Below are 26098 nucleotides of genomic sequence, written 5' to 3' on the forward strand. Positions count from 1 at the left end.
AGATGAAGCTTGGTGTCAAATATGAAGAAAGTGCAATGAATGGTTCTGAGATATCTCGCTGACCATCTTAACATGAAGGTTAACACACTGAAATCTTCAAAGTGTCACTGTGACCTTGAAAATTAAGTGAAGGTCACCAAAATCAACTGGGCCCTGCGCCTTCCCTGTCAAATATGAAGAAAATCCAGTGAATGGTTCTTGAGGTATCTTGCTGACAAGCATAACATGCAGGTTATTATGCTGAAATCTTCAAAGTGTCGCCATGACCTTGAAAATTAAATGAAGGTCACCAAAATCAACTGGGCCCTGCACTTTCCCTAGATGAAGATTGGTGTCAAATATGAAGAAAGTGCAATGAATGGTTCTGAGATATCTCGCTGACCATCTTAACATGCAGGTTAACACACTGAAACCTTCAAAGTGTCACTGTGACCTTGAAAATTAAGTGAAAGGTCACCAAAATCAACTGGGCCCTGCACCTTCCCTAGATAAAGCTTGGTGTTGAATATGAAGAAAATCTAGTGAACGGTTCTTGAGATATCTCGCTGACAAGGGTAAAAAGTTAAAGTCCCTTGTGACCTTGAAATTAAGGTCAAGGTCACCAAATCTGACTGGGACCTTTCTTATACTGTGATGAACCTAGGTACCAAATATGAAAAGAATCTAGTCAACGGTTCGTAAGATATTCCAATTCGTATGTACTATATCCCCCGCTTCACGCTAAACGAGCGGCGGGGGATAAATATATTCAGATATACAGTTAGTGAGAGTGACCTCCATTTAGTAGAAGCTGCATTCAATGGTGACAAATTCAGTGTAATGAGGACTGCTATTTCTTGCTGCTGCAATATATTTGACCCACTGCATTGGCCTTTATGATTATAAACCTAATCCTGTATGTTTCATTATAATCTGTTAACAATTCATCAATCTTTTGTGCCTATTTACTTATTCCACAATGTAGTTCTGCACAAGCCGATTTCTGGGTTAACCTTCTTTCAACACAATCACTTCAAATTGTGTTATATGAACATGGTGTTCAAGTTGAACTTGCAGTCAGTACCACAATCTAACCATAGCAAGCTCAATACGAATAAGCGTGAATGTAACATACATAATAACAACAAAATACATTATTTTATCATTGAGTTTATTATCCATGAGCACCTGGCTGTGAGAAATGTTGAGACGATTGTTACACTTGTAACCTCTTCCATATTGAACACACTGCCCGTAGATGGTTTCAGCACTGAAGCACATCCTACTGACACAACTTGTCACAAGAGTCCTTATCTCAGAAGTCGTGGACAAAAAACATTCTTCATACTGACAAAGATGAAGATAGTAATTCTTACTTTATCATGTGTTATTTATCAAGTTTTTGTACAAATAATATCAAACTTTAGGATGCAGACAAAACCTCGAGGAATAGATCTCAATCATGTAAATACATATTAATACCAATAGACTCAACTGCAACTTGAGACAACACACGTGAAAGAAATGTGTAAGCATGTGTTAACCAAGGATTTCATAAATGCACTATGATTCAACAAGTAGGACCCCATATATACAGTATGTACAATATACAATATTTACATGTGATCTATCTGAAACTGATTAATAGGCAGTGACCGATTACAATTTTTCATATTCTTTACACACTGACAATATATAACTCTCCTGACACATTTGGCACAATTCAGTGTCTGTACCTCTTGTATCATCAGTACAGCTTAGGACACAATGATACAAACAAGGTCATTTCGATTATACAAATATTAGATAGGGCATCAAGTGGAAATTGTAACATCTGTCATGTAGAAATAGAATGACCATAATCCATATTTGGCAGCCCAAATGTCATATTGAATGAGTGAGTTTGGTTTGGTATTACAGTTTTATTACGGCATCTTAGCTTAATCTGGGAGGGAATTCCGAAGTTTTGTCAATTTCAGTATATGTTTTGCAACAGAATCTAGTTCCAAGGATCAAATAAAATTGGTTGAGAATACTAGTTTGGGAAAAGTTTAAGCCTCTATTTAACCATGAGAAACTAAAAGAATAAGATGAGTAGATATGTCCCATAGTTTCTCATAAATAAAAATGATAAGATTGGATACTACTGACAAAGAAAAAGATCAATGAAAAGAAGCTTGAAGTGTTTGTGTACTAAGCCATGTACACTTTTAACCTTTGTGTGCATTAGAATTGATATCAAGGAAATTCATAGAAAACTCAAACTGAAATTATATCGATAATATAAAGTTGAAGCTGTATGAATGTACAATTTCATAAAAGAAAGATAAGCCATTTTATCTGTGTTTATCTTGAACTTATCAAACTGATCTGAGAACTAGATATTCCTCATAGGGATCTTCTAATCTAAGCTCTGTATCACAGCATGGATTGTATCATTTTATACTGAGGGAACTAAATAAGGGAACACATGAAAGCACAAGAGTTCCTTTATTCTTTTCCAGGCTTCTTCACAAGCTTTGTATCACACTGTGGGTGAGAATCTGAGAATACATAGAGGAACACTGCGATGAAGTGGTGTTCCCTTATTTGTTTCCCTCAGTATATTACTTTAACCAACACTGCCATTTGGATGTCAAAATGTGAGTGTTGCCAAACAGTGATATACTACAACTTCTACAGTCAACCCCGACTATAAAAGGAAACAAACATAACACAACTAGATGTAGATTGGAAATCAAGCAATTAACAAGATATATTCTTGACAATAAACAAAATATAGACAAAAAAAGACAATAAACAGAATATAGACAAAATAAAGGCAATAAACAGAATCAACAAATACATGATTGTATGCATGTAAGATAATATGATTGTACAGTAACAAAAGAGAAGTTTCTGGGGAAATAGTATTCTGCAGAAATTAACATCTGGGATTTCAAATGGGATTCCAGTGAAAATTTTCAAAGATGATACCTGGTAATATAAAATGAAAATACAAAATTGATGTGCCAGACTTGTCTCTTGTATAGTGCTCAAAAGCTAGGATTTCTAAACTACTTAAATTGACTGTACATGTCAAGTCAGCACTGTAAGATTGGATAATTGAGAAACAATATTCACGGTAGCCAAGGCAACATTACACATAGCATATCTTTTGCTATTATTCACTGGGCAGGTTAGTGAGTGAGCAAGTATGGTTTTACAACACTTTTAGTAATATTCCAGCAATATTATGGTGGATGACACCAGAAATGGGCTGAACACACTGTACCCAAGTGAGGATTTGAACCCAGGCCATCGGCTTGACAAGTGAACACAATAACCACTAGGCTACCCCAATGGGCGGACAAATCAATTTCAGTGTTGCCACTGAGCTTGAACAGTCTTAAAACACTTGCATCATAGGGTACCACATAAGGATGTTGGTTGATCGTCATACAAAATGTCCCAAGATGTATTTTCCTAATTAGAAAATAAATAAATAAAATCCTATTAAAGACTGATAAAAAAAATCTATTGCCATTTGTCTCCAGACAATCACAGCATCAATAATACCTATTTGTTAACACAATGAGTTTGCTAAAGACCTACTTTTTTCAAGTTTGATAGGATATTCTGTAACATTAACAAACACTAAAATATGCAGAACACATGGGATGAAAATGAGTCCATGTCCTAGACCTGTACCAGGGCGAAGAAGCAGAGATGGTAGCCATGGTAACATCAACAAGATCTGCTGTTGGATATATTGTGTGGTGGGGGAAAACAGAATTTAAACATGATCATGATGATGAGCTTTGAAATTACTGAGAAACATGAGACAATTATTAAGGGAAATATACCAAAAGAATGACCAATTTCTAACACTTTCTTATTGCAAAATACAAGGATTCTGTGATTCAAGATTTACAAATTTCTTAAATTAATTTAACACAAACTTTTCGTATCATAATAGGAGAATTATAAAAACATATATTGAAATAACGTGATCGTCAGAGCAAAATCATAGCAATATACATTTACTGAATGCCAAAACCCTATGGTAATAAAGCTAACAAACCTGAAAGAAACACAAATCCCATCACAACCAAGTACATATCCCAATAGAAACTGCACCTATATGTTTGGTCGTTACGGAAGCCCATCTGCAGTGCTAATGCCTTCACAAATAATGTCCTATTTGCATGTCTTGAAGAGAGTGCTGTGGTGTTGAGACATTTATACAGAAAAATACCTTCAGTCAGGCCAAAAGTTTTCACCTGGACAACTGTGCGTGATACATTTGTCTTCTGCGTTCTCCAAGCCTTATATAAATCTGTTAACATTTCTAGGTATTACAAAGACAATCAAATCAACATCAGAACACTGATGTACTATATGAACCCATTAAACATCTACCTTTTTTACCCTAAGATAAAGCTTGAGGTTCTCTCACCATGTTGAAGCTTATATACAACAGCGGAAATTTTAAGGATTGTCTACTATATACTTTTATGTAATAGGCATTACAAAAACTGTATCCCTCATTTTCAAACAAAACACATTTGGTTTTGTTAACAGTTACATAGTCGTAATGAAAGACATGAAACATCACATGTTTTGTAAGTGGCCAAGGACAATAGAAACTAGACTACACTGTTTCCTCAGGATAAAATCAGTACATCTGAAAACCTGGAGAAACATTCAGCATTCTGGTACAACTTTTCCACAAGTCTGTGGACATCCATAACCACTGGGCTACCCCACTGGGCAGTCAAGTCAATCCTAGTGAGTTTGAAGAGACATCTATTACATATCTAATACTAAGTTCTAAGTCACTGTGGATATTTCCCAAAGATATGTGGAAGTTCAGGATATATGAAAATAAAGATTGTGTGTGCGTAACGTTTTCACTGACGTTTATGAATACATGGTCGCTAGTGTTATTAGTACATCACTTGTTATCACCACTCTGACATAATATATTTGACACGGTCACTCAACATTAAGTGTGAACAGAATGCTGAGCTTTTGACAAACAGTGGTTCGATTCTCACTGAGTCACCCAAGGGAGATAACTCTACAGACAATGTAACCCTCATTATTGTATTAATATAATAATTTCCACACATTAACACAGTCTAAACTGGTTGTAATATATTCAGTAGATCATGGAATTTCTCAGATCTTATTTGAAATATGAACATGAGATCCATGTTCTAAGGATGTAATTCTTGTGAACATGTCAGAGAAAGTTTCAGGGGAACTTCTATTCAGGGCTTATTGCACATGGATACAGACACAGCCAAATATGGCCTATCACAAACTTTCCATCAATTAGTGATATCATTAACACTTAACACTCAGTAATGTGGATTTCAAATTTCCACCACACAGTTCTGTATGAATGAAAAAAGAGTTTCTCCAGCATGCTTTTTCATTCACAAACTACCATTCACCTTGAATGAGAAAAACATGATGTATATTTTTTGTTTTGCCTTTTGACATGCAGTTTTTCAGCACAAAATAATTTTGGGTGGAAATAACACTATGATGACGATGACTGTAATATGGCAAAACCCATCACAAGAGTTTGCTTGTATTCTTGAACTGGGAGACAGATATCAGTAATTAGATTCACAAATCGGGTTCCAGTTCTACAGGTAATCTGACCCAGGTGAGAATAGGACAATTACAGTTTTCTGATGAGCGGTCAAGCCAAGGCACAAGTCACTCTCCGTGTAGAAAACAACATGGTTCACAGCTCCTCTGCATGATTCAGACACATGCAACCGATCACAATGTTCACAGTTTTCACCTGCAGTTATATCCCAGAATCAGTTGGCATTGACAGCTGGGGGTTGTTGTGGGACAAGGGAGGTGATGAATGTTGACACAAAGCACCACACCATTGCAATAATGCCCTGTCACGCTTCCTGCACTGGTTGGGCGGTTTGTTCGGGGATGTCCGGGGTTGAGGCAGCTTCTCGGGCTTCTTCAGCCTGCAAGGGTGAATAAATGGGTTAAAGAGATACAGTGAGTTAAATTTCACTGCTTATTCACCCTGAAAGTGGTTTGAGATTGAAATCAATATATTTATTAGGCAGTTAAGTATGCTGAACTGAACTGAGATGAAAAGGCCATTTGATTAGGGACTTGGTATGGGTTTCATAACAAAAACACAGGGTAGTGAAATGTCTACTGTAGTACATTATTTTGATACATCCTTCTGAGAAGGGCATACATAGTATATGGTCAAAAACAATTCCAAAGGGGAAAAAAACAAAACCAGTCCTTTCATACTCCAACTCTTCCAAGAGCCATTTCTACATGTGCCTGGATTGTCCCTCAGATGAATACTCTGAATATTTTTCCAAATTATGCTCTGTGTCTCCCAAACTTGTGACAGTCATCAGGCTTAGAGTGAGTTAGTTTAGTTTTACGCCACTTTTAGCAATATTCCAGCAATATCACATCGGGGGACACCAGAAATGGGCTTCACATGTTGTACCCATGTGCGGAATTGAACCAGGGCCTTTGGCGTGACGAGCGAACGCTTTAACCACTAGGCCACCCCACCGCCCCAACAGGCTTAGAACAGCACATGGCACATATCACTAATGAATTCCCTTCCTGCACGCACACACACACACACACAGTACATACTTTCATCAAATATTTTGAACACAATCTCAAACATATCCAGTCTTATTAGGATGAAAATGTTCCCAACAAACACTGCCTTGAATGTAGGATGACAGATGACCTAACTAGTACTAGTATTTTTCTGTCACTCTTGCATAAATGTGACATTCCAATTCAAGCCTCGGAATCTTCACTTACTTTCTCAAACACACTAGACGGAATAAACACTGCTGCTGAAGCAATATATACAAGACACAACAACTACCTGTGGATTCTCCGCTGGATTTGCCTGTTGCTGCTGCTGTGGCTGTTGCTCTGCTTCCTGTGGTACGACTTCTGGTGCTGCCTCAGCTGGCTGCTGTTGTCTCTGAGGTGGATTTGGATTTCTTCGGATATTTAACCAGCCCTTTTGTAAACTGAAAACAAAGCAATATCATGTATAGGAGTATAAAATGTTTGTTTTTTTATCTAAAGTTTTCATTGGATTAGATGATTTTGTCTGTTTGTTTGTTGTTTAATGCCGCACTCAGATGTATTTCAGTTCACATCTGAATTGTCTAAAGGGATTTCAGGAAAAGGCACATAATACTATGAATGTTTATGTTTTCTGAAGATACTAATGCCCTTGCAGAGGTATGTGCATTATGCTCATGTGCGCACTATACCCTGGTAAATATTGCCTGAAAGTCTTGTCACACACAAAAATGGCCCTTTGCTGAAAATTATACCATATTAACAAAATACACTGAATACTGGGGACCTATCATACTCTGGTATTCTCACAGTGAGAAGTAACCATGGTAACTACTTACAAATATATGATGACAAATCCTATAAAGACGGCAACGAATCTGCTGAACGTTGAGTAGAAGTAGACAATGCTGAGAAGGACGAGGAAGCGGGAATAAGATATAGATGTAATCCAGCCAGTCCCGATGTTCCACATCCTCCTCATCCTCGTCTTCAACCATCCCACCCTGGGCATTCATACGCATGTTTGGATTGGCTTGTGCTGGAGCTGCTGGGGCATTGTTAGGCTGGTTCTGATTGGCTGGACGTCCCTCAGCAGCTGCAGCAGTTGCTGGGGTGGCAGGCGGTGTCTGATGGTAGGCATTGTTGTAGCTGGCGAGGAGACAACACAGGAATTGAAACGATGCTTCAAAACATTCTCAAACGTATGATTTATTGATTCTTTATTGATGAGTGAGTGAGTGCCACCAGAGGAATATGACAGGCAAGGTCATAGAATCAGTACCCGTGAAGATCTGGGTTAGAATATTGATCTTCAGTAACCCATGCTTGTCGTATGAGGCGACTAACGGGATCGGGTGGTCAGGCTCGCTGACCTCGTTGACACATGTCATCAGTTCCCAATTGCGCAGATCAATGCACATGATGTTGATCACTGGATTGTCTGGTCCAGACTTAATTATTTACAGACCGCCGCCATACAGCTGGAATATTGCTGAGTGCAGCATAAACTAAACTCACTCACTCACTCACTCATAGAATCAGACTGTTCTCAGTTCTTGCACAAAACCTGAAGTAGGACCAAGTCTGAGTATGTGATGTGAAGAAATGTGATATATATGGATCATACGAACAAAATATGGATACTAATTGTCACAATTGTTAGTCTTTGTTTGATATTTACATATAATCTGCTACATGTGTTAAGCAATTATTTCAGCAAATAAAAATACTGATTTCAAAGTTCTAAAACTAAATTATATCCAGACAGTTTCATCATATTTAAATTCAAATCTCTTTGCATGTACTGTGTCAATACTTGAGACAGGTACTTACTCATTGCATGTATTGTGTCAATACTTGGGACAACAGGTACTCACTATTGCATATACTGTGTCAATACTTGGGACAGGTACTCATTATTGCATGTACTGTGTCAATACTTGAGACAGGTACTTACTATTGCATGTATTGTGTCAATACTTGAGACAGGTAATCACTATTGCATGTACTGTGTCAATACTTGGGACAGGTACTCACTATTGCATGTACTGTGTCAATACTTGGGACAGGTACTCAATACGTGGGACAGGTACTTGCATGTACTGTGTCAATACTTGGGACAGGTACTCACTATTGCATGTACTGTGTCAATACTTGGGACAGGTACTCACTATTGCATGTACTGTGTCAATGTGTCACTTGTGTCAATACTTGGGACAGGTACTCACTATTGCATGTACTGTGTCAATACTTGGGACAGGTACTCACTATTGCATGTACTGTGTCAATACTTGGGACAGGTACTCACTATTGCATGTACTGTGTCAATACTTGGGACAGGATGTACTGTGTCAATACTTGGGACAGGTACTCACTATTGCATGTACTGTGTCAATACTTGGGACAGGTACTCACTATTGCATGTATTGTGTCAATACTTGGGACAGGTACTCACTATTGCATGTACTGTGTCAATACTTGGGACAGGTACTCACTATTGCATGTACTGTGTCAATACTTGGGACAGGTACTCACTATTGCATGTACTGTGTCAATACTTGGGACAGGTACTCACTATTGCATGTACTGTGTCAATATGTAGGTACTGTATTGCATGTACTTGTCAATACTTGGGACAGGTACTCACTATTGCATGTACTGTGTCAATACTTGGGACAGGTACTCACTATTGCATGTACTGTGTCAATACTTGGGACAGGTACTCACTATTGCATGTACTGTGTCAATACTTGGGACAGGTACTCACTATTGCATGTACTGTGTCAATACTTGGGACAGGTACTCACTATTGCATGTACTGTGTCAATACTTGGGACAGGTACTCACTATTGCATGTACTGTGTCAATACTTGGGACAGGTACTCACTATTGCATGTACTGTGTCAATACTTGAGACAGGTACTCACTATTGCATGTACTGTGTCAATACTTGGGACAGGTACTCACTATTGCATGTACTGTGTCAATACTTGGGGTACAGGTACTCACTATTGCATGTACTGTGTCAATACTTGGGACAGGTACTCACTATTGCATGTACTGTGTCAATACTTGGAGACAGGTACTCACTATTGCATGTACTGTGTCAATACTTGGGACAGGTACTCACTATTGCATGTACTGTGTCAATACTTGGGACAGGTACACTCTGCTGCATCCATACTGGTACATCTGCTGCATCCACTGTACTGCTCCGGGCTGTACCCACCATAGCCAGGAGGCATCATCATCGGAGGGGCCATCATGTTGCCACTGGAACACAACCACACATACCTCATCAGGCTGATACAAGAGGAACGTGTAGGGCTTGACCTCTCAGTCATATCACAATAATATCAAGGCTCAATGGAGACACAATAGGAACATCAACAATATGTTTCACAAACTGTATTCAAGCACCGATTTAACCTGTTATTTGTATGACCTGCTTTTTCTAACCATTTTAACACCACCCTGCCATAATGCAATTGTGGTTCACTGTTTTGTTAACCAGAGATAGGACTGTTTCCAGTGTTTTTTATCTGACATAATCAATGTTTTACATTTCAACTTTTCATTGCTTCATAAAAATGTCAAACAGAAATCTGTTTTTCCCTAGAGATATTTTGACAGCTTCTGCATCATGTTACATATTCCCAGTCATAGAATGTCATCATACTATGATCACATCGTGCAGGGCCTTCCAGTATGAGAGTTAGTGAGTATGGTTTTACGCCGCTTTTAGCAATATTCCCACAATATCACGGAAGGGGACAAAAGAAATGGGTTTCACACATTGTACCCATGTGGGGAATCGAACCCGGGTCTTCAGAGTGACGAGCCAACACCTTAACCACTAGGCTACCCCACCGCCCCTTCTAGTAAGAGAAGTGCCTCACTAACAACCACTGATGATAATCAATCCCTAGTGGTCAATTTAGCTGTGGATCTATCTTTTACAGTTACCCATACAAAATCAACAAGCCACAACGAATGTACTATTATGTAATGTCATAGACAAATACGTTTTTATAACAACATACCCAGAATACATTAACTGACAAAGGCAGACCATATCACAACATGGTAGCTCCTGGCAAATAGTCTAATGTCAAAAACCAATACACCAGCAGAAAATTATGTATACTTCAGGTTTAGTACTCAAAATATTAAAGGCTGTATGCCTTCCAAACTTCATTCTTGCTTATTCAATATTGAAATAGATCACCATATACATGAAAAACATATTCAATACAACATTTTATGATTGTCTTTCACTTAAATTTCTGCCAACTGTCATGATATTATGCCAACATTATGATATGTCAAGTAGATATATGTACAGGAACAAAAATTAAAAGCTTCATCATTTTGTTCATAAAGTTTTTCTCACAAATATACATTCAACATGATCAAATCTTTGTGCAAATAGCTGTCACGGTCAGACCATCAGTCCTTTACAATTTTCAATAAAAGTGATTTTTTTTTTTAGGTATACGTGGTACAATGATACAAATTCCATTATCCGGTATTCACCACAACAGCCGTTCACATACAGAGCAACACCTGCCACAGAATCAATACAACATTGTGACGGCAAAGCCTCGCCAATCCACTGCTACAGTACAATCCATCTGATGAAATATCTAGGAATACATGCAAAATAGTACCAGTATAAATAAATGTACCAATCATAAATTTGGCTATTACATGAAACAGAGCTGAACTTGTAACACTAAGGTAGTTGTTATGTCTCTTAATATCTTTGGAGATTTTTTAAGCAGTTAAATCTTCTTAAGTATGCAATGACAAATTAATGTATTAATACACTGATTTGCACTACATTTTTAGGGCTGCAATCCTAATGATCATATATGACAGCAGTGTTCAACAACATTTCTAAATTTTACTTTGAAAAGAATATGCACACAATTTAACATATTCAGCATTAAAGTCAAAAGTTTTTAGCCATTACCTTTATCATGTTAATGTTGATAGTTAAAGATTTGGGGGACCCTACATTTCGATACTATACAACCCATCAAAAGTTCAGACTCACTAGTGTAAAAGTAACCACTAACTCCTGTCAACTGTTCAAACTAGATTTTGTAAAATATTCCACACTGTTTAAAGGTACTGTTAACACATGAACTGATGTATTGTAAAACATATTGTAACTTTGGAAAGATTATTGTCATGAGTTCAATAAACTCGGTGAAAAAATTGGTGAATTATTAACAAAACTTTACACCAAAATGCAGCAGTTCACATGCACGATATTTGCACATGCTTTTCAGCATTTTGATGCACGATCATCGTGCAGGTCATCTGTATATGGTTTGCAGTTGATTCCCTCAAGTTAGTGGAGAAAGTCATCTTCCATGTAACCATATATATATAGATAACATATAATGAGTGCTTGAAGTGAGTCTAAACTTTTGATGGGTAGTATATATAAAAATACATCAAGGAACACAGGGCTCCCTTGAGTTTGAACACTGTGTAGATGTACAATTGTTTGGAGGTGAACAGAGGTGAATCATGCAATCAAAATATCAGGAATATTTTCAGTTTTATTAATGTCACGTAAAGATAGGAACTAACAAACTGTGGTCTATATCTGTAAATGATAATCCACTGTGTTTAAACAGTTAATCATATTAATATCATCATCAACTTTGAATGATCAACTGTCTATCTATTGTCAATAGCTCTTTTTTCTCATGAACAGTAAATATTGGTAAAGAAAGCTTACAAACAGCTGCCTTCTCTGATTTACATGTAACAACCTACATCTGAATAAACATCCTACTTTGCTTTCACCTGAGTTATCACAAATATCTATCAAACAGTGAACCGATGTCAGCTGTCAGCTGCCCACACATCAACTTGATTTACATGGATGAGGCCAGTAAGTTGCTGACTGTGCAACTACATTTACCAACTGTCTAACTCCCACGTGTGTCAAATACAGTCAAGCCCCATACTTTGTTGAACACTAACGGTGTAGTACTAAAACTAAGAGCGTATCTACACACTATTTTAACATTATGCATTGCTATGCATCCTGTATAAACAATGCCAGGATGCTTGGATCATGGCTGGAATGCCCGACTAGCGTTCAGCATCATGTCAGGTACAGCAAGTGTACTGGTATAAAGTGTGAATTACAATGGTATTGATAGCAATGATACACTATGTGTACAGTTATAGAGCATGTATCACATTGGTGCTGATACACTATGTGCAAGGTATACAGTGTGTATGGCATTGATTGTAGTTAATATGGAATGCGATGAGACTGACCTATTATGCGGAAGAATTGAAGATTTGAATAATGGAAAGATTTCACTGACTCCTCTATACGTCTTGTATGTGGACCATACAGAAAAATTATGAAGGGTCTTAGATCAACAATACAGTGACGTCGGGATCAAGGGAGGTAACTCAGAGGATTAGATAGACATACCACTAGGAATAGCTATGACTTAGTGTTTTAAAATTTCATTGATTTTCTGTATGTATCTGTGGAACCACAGGAATAAAGGCTACCATAATCCAGAGGGAACGTTTACATTATATTTGTGTGTTACAATGGTATTGGTACACTGTGTACAGGTACAAAGTTGTACATTGCAACATGGCTGATAGATTGTGTGTACTAGTGGAAAGTGTGTATTACACAGGTATTGATACACGTGTGTACAGGTACATAGTGTGTATTACAACACGGTACCATTGGTACACAATATGTATAAGTATGAAGGGTGTATAACAACTGTTCTGGTCCATCAAGTGTACCACAAGCCTGTATGTGCCACAACCAGAGGTAGACTCGGCAAATGCTTACCCAAGTTGGAGCTGCTCCATCCCCGGCATTGTGGGCCCACGATACCGAATACCTTCCGTTGAATCTGTTGAGTGACTGGAACTGGATGGGGTAGCATCTATCTGCTACAAGGGGAAAACACATCAGCTATAGAAAGCATACATATTCAAACTTAAAGAGCATGAAAAGAAGTTTGACTGTAAACATGCTAAACATAAAGAAAAACAATCAAAGAATGTTAACATTTAAAAATCAATTTTGATCATTCTAATTTCTTAATAAACACAAAAAGTATCTCAATAACTAAGCAGTAAAACTGAGCAATCACATCAACTTGCAACTGAAACCACCCTTGGGTTGTGTTAGTGAAACACCCAATTGTAATGATTCATAAACTGCCTACTTACTGTTTCACTTGTACTTTCAACATATGATCCCTCGGATCCACCAGCACAGACGAGGTGGACAGTGTGAAGTGACGCTTCGTCCAGCTGAAATAACAAGGCAGGTCTAAATACACAAAACTCAACACGAACATAGCATAATCATTATAAGATCAATCTTTAAAGTCATCATTGGAATTTAAGTCAGAAACAAGTTTTCAATATCAAACAACCTCAGCATGTATGCATAAACCATTGTAAAATATGCCATGAGTATACAAAACATTAATGACATATTAAATATAAATTTGACTAAATATGATCAAACTGAACCAAAGTTGTTTTCTTGTCTATTATTATTTATGCTGGGGGCAGTTTTGATCTGTTTATGTCTTTCTCTCATTTCTATTTGTGTGATTTGTGCTCAATTTGGATATGGTCCAATGGTTAGATAAACATATCTTAATGCTGGAGTGGTTTCTTGTCTTAATCACACTGCTCAGGGGTGACTGAAATGCGACTTCTCAATTCAAGCATCAACTGACACATATCGGTTGGATAAAATTTTGGTAATGCTTCAATGGTTCCACCTTACAGGCATCCCCCATGCCAAAGTCTACTTAATACAATATCCATTGTCAAAACAGAAGGGTAATATTGACAAACCTTAAGGATAACAACTTCTTTATTTCGTTAGTGTAACGTTTCCTGCTTGACAACAGTATAAGAATCTGTATCGAAACGTCACACTCACAAATAAAAGAAGTTGTTATCCACAAGTGTGTGATTGAGTTTAGTTTTAAGCCGCACTCAGCTATTATCTATAAAATTTGGCTGAAATGACGGATAATCAAATACAGTGTCAATAGGAAAATTATTAATGATTATCTATATGAAAATTGTGTTATCCTAACATTATACATTAAAGTTTGTGCAGAAAAAAAGTTTCACACAATATACAAATTTAGGACTTTATTCATGGTATGCTTCATGTCACCAGTCACATGTCACCAGTCACTAGTGACGGGAAATATATTCATTTCTTTCTGACGTTTTGCTCAAAGTTACGTCTCCAATATTTATTGATAATCAATCAATATTCAGTGAATGATTATTGATCTCTATGATCTATATCAATAGCCTGCCCTAGTCAATATTGTACTTCCGACCTACTAGAACGCCACTTGAAGTAGTGTTGGGAATTGGTTGAAATCTCACAATTGATGATTGCTTCATTACCAACGAGAAATCATCGAAAAAAATTGGTTATCGTCATTTCTCAGATTTTTCTATTCAGGTTGTTATTGCAGATAAGTATAACATGATGAAACTTGCTACTTTAAAGTGATGACTAATATATCATGAACATAAACTACTCAGAGTCTTCAACTATTATTAAGTCATTACTTTTCAGTTATTAAAGTGAGTTTTCTAAGAATTAAACACATTTTCAGGCCCTGACAACTTCGAATATATGTTCCATCGACAAGAGTTTCAAAGACTAAAACAGTAGTTCCAAAATCGTTTGTGTTCAATTATGAGAAAATGTGATTGATTGCTTGGTCGTTTGGTCACTGCGACCAATCTTCGATTATTTCAATTAATCGGAACACCACTAACTTGAAGAAGTTAAAACATAAGTGGAAAATCTCAAAATTCACAAGTTATCAAAAGACTACTGTATGTCATTCTATACACATATAAACTGATGACATGGCTCCAAGTGACATAAACATAGCAATGGGTATATATATATTCACATATCTGCAGAATACAACCTTAGGCCATATGATAAGGTTTCAGAGTAAGGGTGAAATGATGATAAGTCAGAGCTACAGATAACTTTGGGGGTCATTGAGTTATGTACTCACTTTCATCTCAATTGGGTATCCTAATTTTCCTTTGAGTAACCGAATAAAATGTACCCACCTCACTAAAACTCAATTGGGTATTTTGCCATTTTCCATTAATTGTAAAAATATAAAAAAGTTTAAATTTTGGTTTACATGTTTGTAACATGAAAAACGATAAGAAAAACTGCAAGTTGCCAAGTTAGTGTGCTGAAATAGAACCTCTCAATATACCTCAGTTATTTTATCCATCCTCAGTAACCTCCATCACATTTTTGTGTGTAGGCATGTGAGATCATATCTATTGAGTATTTAAAGAAATTCATGCGTACTTGTACGCACTTGACTTAACAGGAATTGAGTTTTCACATAAATATTTGTGTAATTTATGCGGATATGCAGCTTTTCTGCACCTCTGGAAGTTATCATTATCAGGAGTATGTAGACATAGTTAATGTCCGAAAACTTTATTGGATGTCAGACAATATTAAGCATTGGAAAATATTGAGTGTACCAGTTTTTGTATCTTATTCTTACAAAGCACAATTACTGTATATTTTAGAAGTAACATGCACAAAGGCAGTCATCCAAAAACAGTGTAAAATATGTATCATCACCACTTCTTAAAATCAGGGCTGAATTTCTTATAATTAATATTTTTAATAAACAACTGTGTTTTGACTCACCTGTCTGAGAACCTCTTTAAGTGTGAAGTGATCTTGAAGTAACTTGCCAGAGTAGATAAGTTTCTGCAGACTATGTTTCTGCAAATAAGACAAGTATGAAATAAATACAAATGGTTAACACCAGATAAGGCATTCATCATACTGTCACTGTGTGGCAAGAAATAATTTCGCATCTAGAAAACCCAACACATGAACTGATCAGTGTCGTTGTTACACCAATTGTTATGAAACTGTTTTGATATGCATTAGTTAAGGGGTTAAGATAAATATCGACCAGAATCAGAAAAATTCCTCTTGTAATGTTTCCCAAGATGTCCCCGTCTTTTTCACTGATTTTAAAAGGATGAAACAGGTCGACTTAAAACTCTTTCAAAGAAAATTTAAACAAGCTGAGTACAAATTACATCAAGTTGAAAAGCTCCAACACATGTCCAAGGACACCTGTAATGTATAAGCCCATGAATACCCATCACAAACAGGATGATCAATATCGCCTACAGTCTTGTAGAGGCAGCAGACTTTTCAAGGCTAGGATGTTTTGACTATATGAACAAGTTAATTTCCCACAAGAACTAGGGTAGGAATATTCACAAATTGCATCTTCTAATGACTGCTAATATGATTGGTCCTCATCAACTTATTCTCGTCGTGAGAGGCAACTTATTACCCCGAAAGCAACAACCAAAACCCCTAGTCAGTAAATTGTCTACATCAGGACCTCTGTAACAAAGACAACTACATTCTGTACTCATTTTTGGTCTCCTTACATCCTTAAACTAGCTCTACCTAAGCCCCCCCACTGAATGTTGGGATTTGGCCAATTAGCCTGGATTTTTTTCTTTATTGGTACACTGCGAAAAAACTATTGAATCATTTTCAATTATTTCTTCAGGCATGTTTAGACAACATATTAGAGAAAATAACATAAAAAAAATTGTGTTTGTTGTTAGTTCAGTTAATTAGCTGTTTGTTCAGTTACGTTATACAGCTGGGTCACAACAGAGCCTAGGGACAGACACACCAACTTGCAGTTTGAGACAAAGTGACCACAATACTGAGTGATAATTTCAACAGGAAACTGATAGTCTTGAACCTCCTTAATGATCAATATGTGGCATAAAGAATTGCATAATAGAAGCCTGAAAACACTGAACTGAGGAATCACATCTCTGTGGAAGGAAATCCAGTCTGAAGCTCAGAGAAGATATAAAAACATTCAGGAACTGATGTGGTACAAAGTGGAACTTTGCTCAGACAAAAGAACCAGTTAGAAGTTTTCTTTCTTTGTCTTGACATTCAGTAAGCTGGTTCTGTTCTTATTGTTTGTAGATCATATATAAATTCCTCTACTATAATGCAAAATGAAGCATGTTTACAAACACAACTGAGAACAAGGTAAACAAGAACAAGCTTTTATGACAGGCAGATGGCCATACAGCAAAGATAGGACAAGGTAGATCCTACATGCTGGAGGCCAGATGTGAAGACAAGACAGCATGTTTGTCAAATGACAAGCTCAGATGATACTTTGGCTCAAGATAACGATTGGGTATTACAGTGGATGGGCAGTTAACAAGGCACAAACACATTGAATTGTATCACCGTTGCTAATCCCCTCAGGGCAGACAATCCAGCCAGCCATCAGGAGGGTAATTGGAGGTGCACCGAGGATTCTTCTTCAGGCTAAAAGGACAGCCCATTGATGCCATTCCAAATCCAGTCAGCAACTCTATCTCAATATTACCAACTTTAACGCCTGTTCATGGAAAGTACAGGGCATTCATATACAGGAGACAGCTTTTGTAAAATATTTTCTGCAAAAAGGTTGGTTTTGGAGAGATTATGCAACTGGTGACTGACATAAAAATAAAAATAAATGTCTTCCAAGACTTGGCATGTTTTGTATCCCCTCTCAGGAAACTTTAAGGCAGTAGAAATTTTTAGAAGGAATGGCTGAGTATGTGAATAACGTGTTGCACAACTGTTATACAAATTAATTCAGACTGATTCCACTATGTATTCCTGTGCTTTAACTTTGTTAACACAAACTGCTTACATAACTTATCAGTGTACATAAGGTTATGTATATGTTCTTCCAAAGATATCCCCAGCATAGAATCAGAATAGAATCAATGTAGATATATTGGTTTGTGCTCACTTCAGTGCCAGAGTTGGTAATGATGAGAATCTAATTGTGGATTGGAAAGAGATTCCACTAATACCAATCAGTGACCCAAATGCAAGTGCTGATCATGATGTCTGTCAACACAAGTCTCCATGGGACAGTAATGTAAACAACTAATAGGTTAGAACAACTTGAACCATGTAGATATGTAGATGTTATGGGTTAGTAACAGGGGGTACTAGCTCAGTGGAACTCCTAATAACACCGCCAACATGTTACACAATATCACACAGTCTGATAATCTATTCTTTGTGGACTAGAACTAGTGCTGGTATTGGCATATGATACATCACGATACTAAAATTTTAGTCACGACGATATATTGCCAAAGTATCGTGCACTAAAGCTGCGATACAATACGAATCCCGAAATAAGGGTGGCGATACTATACTAAAATCTTTAATTCTAACACCAACTATAAAAGACCTTAAGATCAAAACAAAACTATATTTTTAAAGTATTTTTGTCAAATTCTGCCAGCATTTTCAATGTTCACTCGGAAACGAAATAATTAAAGTTATGCACAGAATTTGTGAATGTTAATAACATGAGAGCGCTATGTCTGACACAGCTCTTGACACATGAATTTCTGAGAAAACGTTAACCTTTGAAGGGGAAAATAAGTAAGCATATATTTTAATCATCAGACAAAAGTACATCTGTTTTCTTGACAGATATCGTGATTCAGCAATATATAAAGTTAAACATCGATGTATTGTGGCCCATTTGAAGTATCGTATCGGGATATACGACACTGTAAAACATTGTATCGATTCACTGTATCGGTGGCGAATGGATCGATGCATCGATGAATCGTCACACCACTAACTAGAATCCCATGACACTTCCAAACTGCATCACATCAGAGACTGAAAGAAATACTGAATCACCTCTCTTGAGAAAATGGCATTCAAAATATCTGTCATGCTGGAATTTGAATACGTAGTACAGGCAAGGGATTGTAAAAGGTTCTGGTGAAAGATAAAAACTGTTTACAACAGTTTGTCAAGTCCAGATTTATATGACTACTTTAATAACTGGTTAAAATCAAATGATAACTGAGAGTATTGAAAATATTAACACAGATATTGATATCTGAAACAGCTACAGATGATTGCAACTAGCACATAACTGAAGCTGTTTAAAAGCCCAAAAAGATGAAACGAGCATGATAGATGGTGTTCTAAACGATCTAAATATTTAATATAAATGTTGTTGTTGAAGCACGAGCTCGTTCCGGGAATAATAATCTAACAAATGATCAATACTGTGTCCTACTATGTCAAAGTAGTACAGACATGCTTGTTTAATTGATTTCTGGAAAGCTTTCATATGTGCATATGCTAACTCTGATACATGTTAAGTTTAATAAGTTTCTCAAATTAAATAATGCATCTGTCAATACATACTCACGAAGACATTTCCTTGAATGTGAGATTGTGATTCACAATTTGCATGCATATGTTTAAGCACAGTGCACAAACTGGATGATTGTAAGTTTGTTGGAAGCATGATACTCATACCATGGTTTCTGAATGAGAACTGCCAAGAGCACGCTGCAAACAGGGGGGACATAAAGTTGTTAGACATTATATCGTTCATGGAAACACAATATTATTTCTTTGAAGACATTATCTACAGCAGGGCAATCACATGCCACATGCCTGTAGTCCAAGTGTAACAATACAGCCAGAAGACAACCTTATTCAGTTGATGCATCTATTGAATAGATACCAAACTGCCACATTAACAGCTCAGACAATTCCTGGGTTTAGAGAAGCTGAAGCATAAGCAACCAGTCAAATGAGCACAGCATTCACCTTTAAAATCCAGTGATACAGCCTATTTTGTTTCCATGTCATCTAGGTGGGCACACCTAGCTTTGTGTACACCACATCAGAGTTTCAGAAGACTAGGACAATATACAGATCACAGGTGAAACCAAGTGAATGTTTCAGCGATACTTGTGTTACTCAACATCACCCGTTGGGAGTTGGATGTTACTCAACATCACCAGTTTGGAGTCAGATGTGTAATGGTATGGCTTGGCATCACAACCCATCATTGTTTTGGGCACTTTAACATGTTCAAAAGGCATATGCTTCCAAGATGATATTGTCCAAGATCATGTTCTACCCCATATGCAAATACAGGATCACAGCACTACAGCAGGATAATGACACCGACATGTTGCATGTGTAGTATGGCTGTTGCATGGCTGTGGTGTGTGGTCCTGTGCATGCTGCATAGACCCCTCAAAATCTGTCAAAATCATATCTCTCATGGATAAGGTCACAAATCAGTTGGATCACAGTACTACAGCAGACCAGAGGACCCGGTTGGAAAGTGGATGTTGGCATAACGACATTACGCATAATTTACATGTGGCAACATGTGTTTGTGTTCCTTTTTATCCGGCATCCTGCTATGGCTGTATTCACTGTCATATATATATGGCTGTGGTGTGTTTGCTTTCTAAATCCTGTGCATAGAGCTTAGGTCATAAAATCAGTTGGTATTCAATCAATAGAGTACTACAGCAATGTGTAGTATGGCTGTTGCATGGCTGTGGTGTGTGGTCCTGTGCATAGAGCTTAGGTCACAAATCAGTTGAAGTTGAGCAATGTTGGTCACTGAGACTAGAGAGAGTTCTTGAAGCTTGACTCCTGAGAGTTTTCCCACGACCTAACCTTGGGAAGTGAATTTGTTAAAAAAAAAATATACCCCGTTTAGGGTGTGTCATTCTGTTTCCTGTGTTACCAATTATGGATTTTGTCAATTACTTTGTTGTACTAAACATGGTAAAATACAAATGAGATGAAGACCAAATACTGTAATATATAACATGATTTAAATGAAGTACTGTTAGTTTCTTTTGCTTGCACAGGTTTATTCTCAATCTACCACCCCATGAACATGATCATGATGAAGGGGTTTAACAGTAATCCATACAGACGAGACACATCAGGGATTGGCAATACATGCAGGGTGAACTAAACTCAACCATGTCTATCACTGCCTTTTCCAACTGATATACTGGTGATACATTTGATTAATATCATTAATGAGCTAGGTGTATAGAGAATTAACACAGAGATGTTATGACCAGCTACCATTAAATTAAAGATATGTGACAAAAATATGAAACAAAAGTCAGTGGAATGAATGCAGTGGATGTTACAAATATACCTCTGTTACAAACTCATTTGACTTGTTCTGGATGACCTAAATATATTTCCCATTCCCCCTGCCACCTCTATTGTTCTACCAAAGATTACATTTAACCACTGTTAACTGAACTCCAGTTTCCAGACAACAGGTGGTGACGAATCGAGACGACTCCTATAGAAATAAGATGTGTTCCACGCAATAGAGGTATTCATGACTCACTATACTGGTATACCTGATAACAATACCCCCCTATACTTCAAATTATATATCAAAGCATCAACAAAATATGTGAAAACTTATCTTATTAAGGCAAGTTGCATTAGACAAGGCTGAAAGTTAAGCCCAGTTCTTTCCATACTTTTTATCCATGAATTTGTACATGAAATAGAGAGCCCTTTGGTTAAGAAGAGGTATACTAATGAAACAAAGGTTTGACAAAATCATTAGTTTGCTGATGTCACCCTTCTTGATGACAGTGTAAACACTGTAATTGGACTCACAATAAAATCAGATGCTATAGAATAATAGTGTAATAATAAAGGTCTTGAAGTTAATTTAGAATAGACAAAGGTAACACTTATTTTGAGAAATGGTAGTTCCATACAAAATACAGAAAGTTTGTTTTGTAAAGGTTTGCAAATTAAAAGTTACATCATACTATACATACCTGGACTAACTAATTTCTTCAAAGGTTGAACTTCCTTGGACTAATGTGATAAATTAGCAATAGAAGCAAGTACTGATTAAGTTTAAAAGTTTTCCATTTTCTACTTCTGCTAAAATATTTGATAAGACACTTCTATTCTTGCAATGTGTTCATGTGGTTCTAAATTCTCAAGAATTATCAGATCATATACACAGGAAACATTGCAAACATTCACAGATATTTTCCTAAAAGTTATCAAATTTTCCATAAAAGAAGACCTAAAAACAGAATTTTCAGACAACTAAGAAAACTCTTGTATGTGCTTTATTTTGCACTCATTGTATTAAATATTGGTGTACATAATTTAAGTTTATTCAAACTCCTTTTACTGAAGATAAGTAATAAGCAATAGGACTGACATCAGAAATATCTGTCAACTTCAACTTGTATGTACATGAGATTCCCTTACAACTTTATGTAAATTGACTTCCTAGTTCTTAATACTCAAAACAAATGGTTACATTGTCTGTCTCACAGCTCCTGAACCACATTATTTTCCTTTCCGACATGCCACTAGTGACGCAAGTGTAGATTTCTTTGGGTTCTGAATCTCCCATATCTGTGGGTTTCCTTTTCAATTTAAATAGAATTACTTGCTTCTATCAAAACTATACAGATCTTAAGTGTTACTCTAATGGTAACACTATTACTACAGTATAGATCCATCATTACCATGCTTTGTGCACGTACAAAACGTTTTTAATCAGAAATAGAAAATTTTACAATTTTCTTTAAATACATGCATTTTACAAAAAAGACTGAACAAATGATGAAATATGTAAATAAACTCTCAGACATGTTGCCTTTATCAACGAATTCACTGTCACTTAGACTAAATCCAGTTACTCTACTGGCCAATCTCAATGTGAAGAATGATCCACAACCAACTACGTAAGTATTGTTACTGTTAGTACTGATACATAGGTACGAACAGATGAAACATGCTTCTGGTGACAGTGGTGATGAGACAATTACCTTGTCCTCAACAAGCAGTGACAAGCAACAGCTGAACTGTTGATAAATGTATGGTATGCAACCATCTGTGCTTGTTATTGTGTATTCTCTGAAACGATGATAAGGATGGATCCCCAACCCCAACCTACTGCTATTACCCAGAGTTTACAGGACCAAATACCAGCTATAACAACAGGTGATTACCACACATATTACATAACTGATAAAGATCATCTCAAAACCGGTCACTGAAAATGAAAGCCGGTACAAAGGTACATTACCATTGATTAATCAACCATTACGCTGTACAGTGCCCAAGAGGAAATATAAATATGGAATTCCTTGTGGTGTGATACTTACGGGTTTACTAGGGTAAACGTTTTCTAAATGCTCTTTCAATTTTCTTACAGTCCATTCCAGGAAGCAGTCGACTGTTTGGTCAGCAATTCTCTGATTTGGTGCTTTGACAATTAAAGTCACTGGGTTATCACCTAAATCCATCATACTTGTAATAAAGTATGTCCTTGTCACCTAGATATTCTGATCCGAAAAAATGGTCACAATTTCATCGATTTCGGCACGCTTGTCCTGAATGATGAAAGCCTGACACCGACGACTTCTCACGAAAATTGGTGCCACTGGGTCAGTAACAAGATCGGAGGTTACAATTTCACGATTGCTTCTGCAATTAATATCACTGTCACGCAGCTCCAGAGTAACGTTTTGCTTGCCCGTTGGTCGAACAACGATCAAAACACACTGTAATTCAGCAAATTAGCTAAGAAATTGATGAATACGCTGTCACACCCGTGCTTGTTGTCAAAACTGCTGCTGGTTCCCCATGACGTAAGGTCATGTGACTTCTAAAGAAAGATGGCGATATCTCATTGGTTTACATACTCGTTTCACATTTGTTTATATTAATTTGCGATAACTGAACAACGATCTTTCTTATTTATGTATGAAATATTAAATGACCAAACCTCAATAAATAGAGTATGAAAATGAGATACATTCAAAACGTTCTTGATCACGGAAATACACGAGTTTAGACGGAAGTGCACGTGTACGAATGTAAACAACCAACGTGGTTCACGCAGCTCGCAGTGATGGTAGTTGGAATGTTGAACATTAAAGGTGCTGAGTGATGTTATTTGCTGTCTGTTCTTTTGAAAACAAAAACAGTTGTTAGTTTATATTTCAAAACCGGTTTTGTCAACTTTGCATATGTATGTAGTACGATTCAAATTTTCTAAGTTTCTACTTGCTTCGACCACGCCCCTTTCGCCCACGCAAATGTGTTTTTCCATCTGAATTTTGTATGGCTTTTTTTCAATAATGACGTCAATCGGGATTTTTAGTTGTTGTGGAAAGGACAAATTTGAATATTTTCTTCAAAATATTTTCATATTCTATTGTGACAAACGCAGAAGCTCAGTGTGACCACTGTTATTAAAAAAAAAGAAACATAAAAGTGCGACATATAATATTTTACATTCGATGTCAAAAGTAGCTGGTAACGCCGTCGGTTTTAAACTAAATTTGCTTATGTTGAATTCCAATGAATCCCGGAAATTGAACAAACCAAACTATGCTAGCCACATAAAGAAACTGTGCATTGTCAAAATATTATCCCAGTTGATAAGTACGATAACAATGTCAAAGGTACATATAAACTTTAATGGAGGGATCATGAGACCATAACAAGTCGGAGAATTTTAATTGAAAAGTCAATCACAATGATGTCACGAGTCAGGGGGACAGGGGTCAAACGACCATGTCACAAGCTCAATAACAGGTATGTCCACCATCGGCATTGAGAACAGCAGTGCATCGACGACGCATAGAGCCTATCAAATGTGCAAGGAAGGCTTGTGGGATGTCACGCCAGATTCTCTCAAGTTCTTTTGCAAGGTCAAGGACGTTATCTGGTGGATGAGGAAGACGGCGTAGACGTCGATCCATCTCGTCCCAAACATGCTCTATCAGGGAGAGATCCGGTGAATTTGCAGGCCAAGGCAGTAAGTCAACGTTGTGCTGTTGCAAGAAATCCATAGCAACCCTTGCCGTATGAGGGTGGTATTGTCCTGTTGGAATGTTAACCCAGGGCCATGACGTTGCAGAAAAGGAATTGCCACAGGTCGAAGAATCTGATCACTGTAGCCCACACCAGTTAAGTTGCCCTGAACAATCACCAAAGGAGTTCTTTGGCGTGCTGTTATTCCACCCCAAATCATCACGGAACCACCACCAAAGCGATTCCTCTCCAAGACACAGGCCTGTGCATAACGCTTTCCACGCGTCTATAGGCATGTTGACGTCCATCACGGACTCATCTGTAAAAACAACATTTCTCCACCAAAACAAGGGTCTGCGGACATGATTTCGGCACCACATTCGGCGAGCTTGTTGATGACGTTAAGTCAGGATAGGCCGTATGGCGGGACGTTGTGTTCTGATCCTGTGATGACGTAAACGTTGTCGAACTGTGTTGGGATGGATACAGCGAAGTCCTGGGATGGTTCGGGCAGTCATCACTGTAGTCTGAAACCTGTGGCGAAGATGTGTCACCCTTTTCCATCTGTCCTTTCTTGGCGTTGTTACACGTGGACGTCCAGAATCGATGACATCATTTGTGTTCTGGTAGCATCTCACCAGTGCAGAAATGGTGTTCCGGTGGCAGTGGAAATGTGCAGCCACTTGTCGTTGAGACATTCCCCCACAGACCATCCCAATGGCCTCATGACATCGTGCA

The 26098-nt window shown here is 37.3% G+C and overlaps 1 protein-coding gene across 1 annotated transcript; it reads right to left on the reverse strand.

The window, feature by feature from the left end:
- Nucleotides 1–1133: 1133 nt before the first annotated feature.
- On the reverse strand, nucleotides 1134–24189 carry LOC124272618 (homocysteine-responsive endoplasmic reticulum-resident ubiquitin-like domain member 2 protein). The gene is given in 11 exon segments (XM_046707819.1): nucleotides 1134–5885; nucleotides 6872–7022; nucleotides 7419–7516; nucleotides 7518–7728; nucleotides 8577–8627; nucleotides 9530–9579; nucleotides 9771–9852; nucleotides 13430–13533; nucleotides 13816–13899; nucleotides 16328–16405; nucleotides 23704–24189. Coding segments are annotated over 11 exon segments (1140 nt in total). The 5' UTR covers nucleotides 23848–24189; the 3' UTR covers nucleotides 1134–5798.
- Between the last annotated feature and the right edge of the window lie 1909 nt (nucleotides 24190–26098).

Source organism: Haliotis rubra, unplaced genomic scaffold, assembly GCF_003918875.1.
Source record: "Haliotis rubra isolate DU_JTF1 unplaced genomic scaffold, ASM391887v1 Scf103, whole genome shotgun sequence".
Classification (NCBI taxonomy): domain Eukaryota; kingdom Metazoa; phylum Mollusca; class Gastropoda; order Lepetellida; family Haliotidae; genus Haliotis; species Haliotis rubra.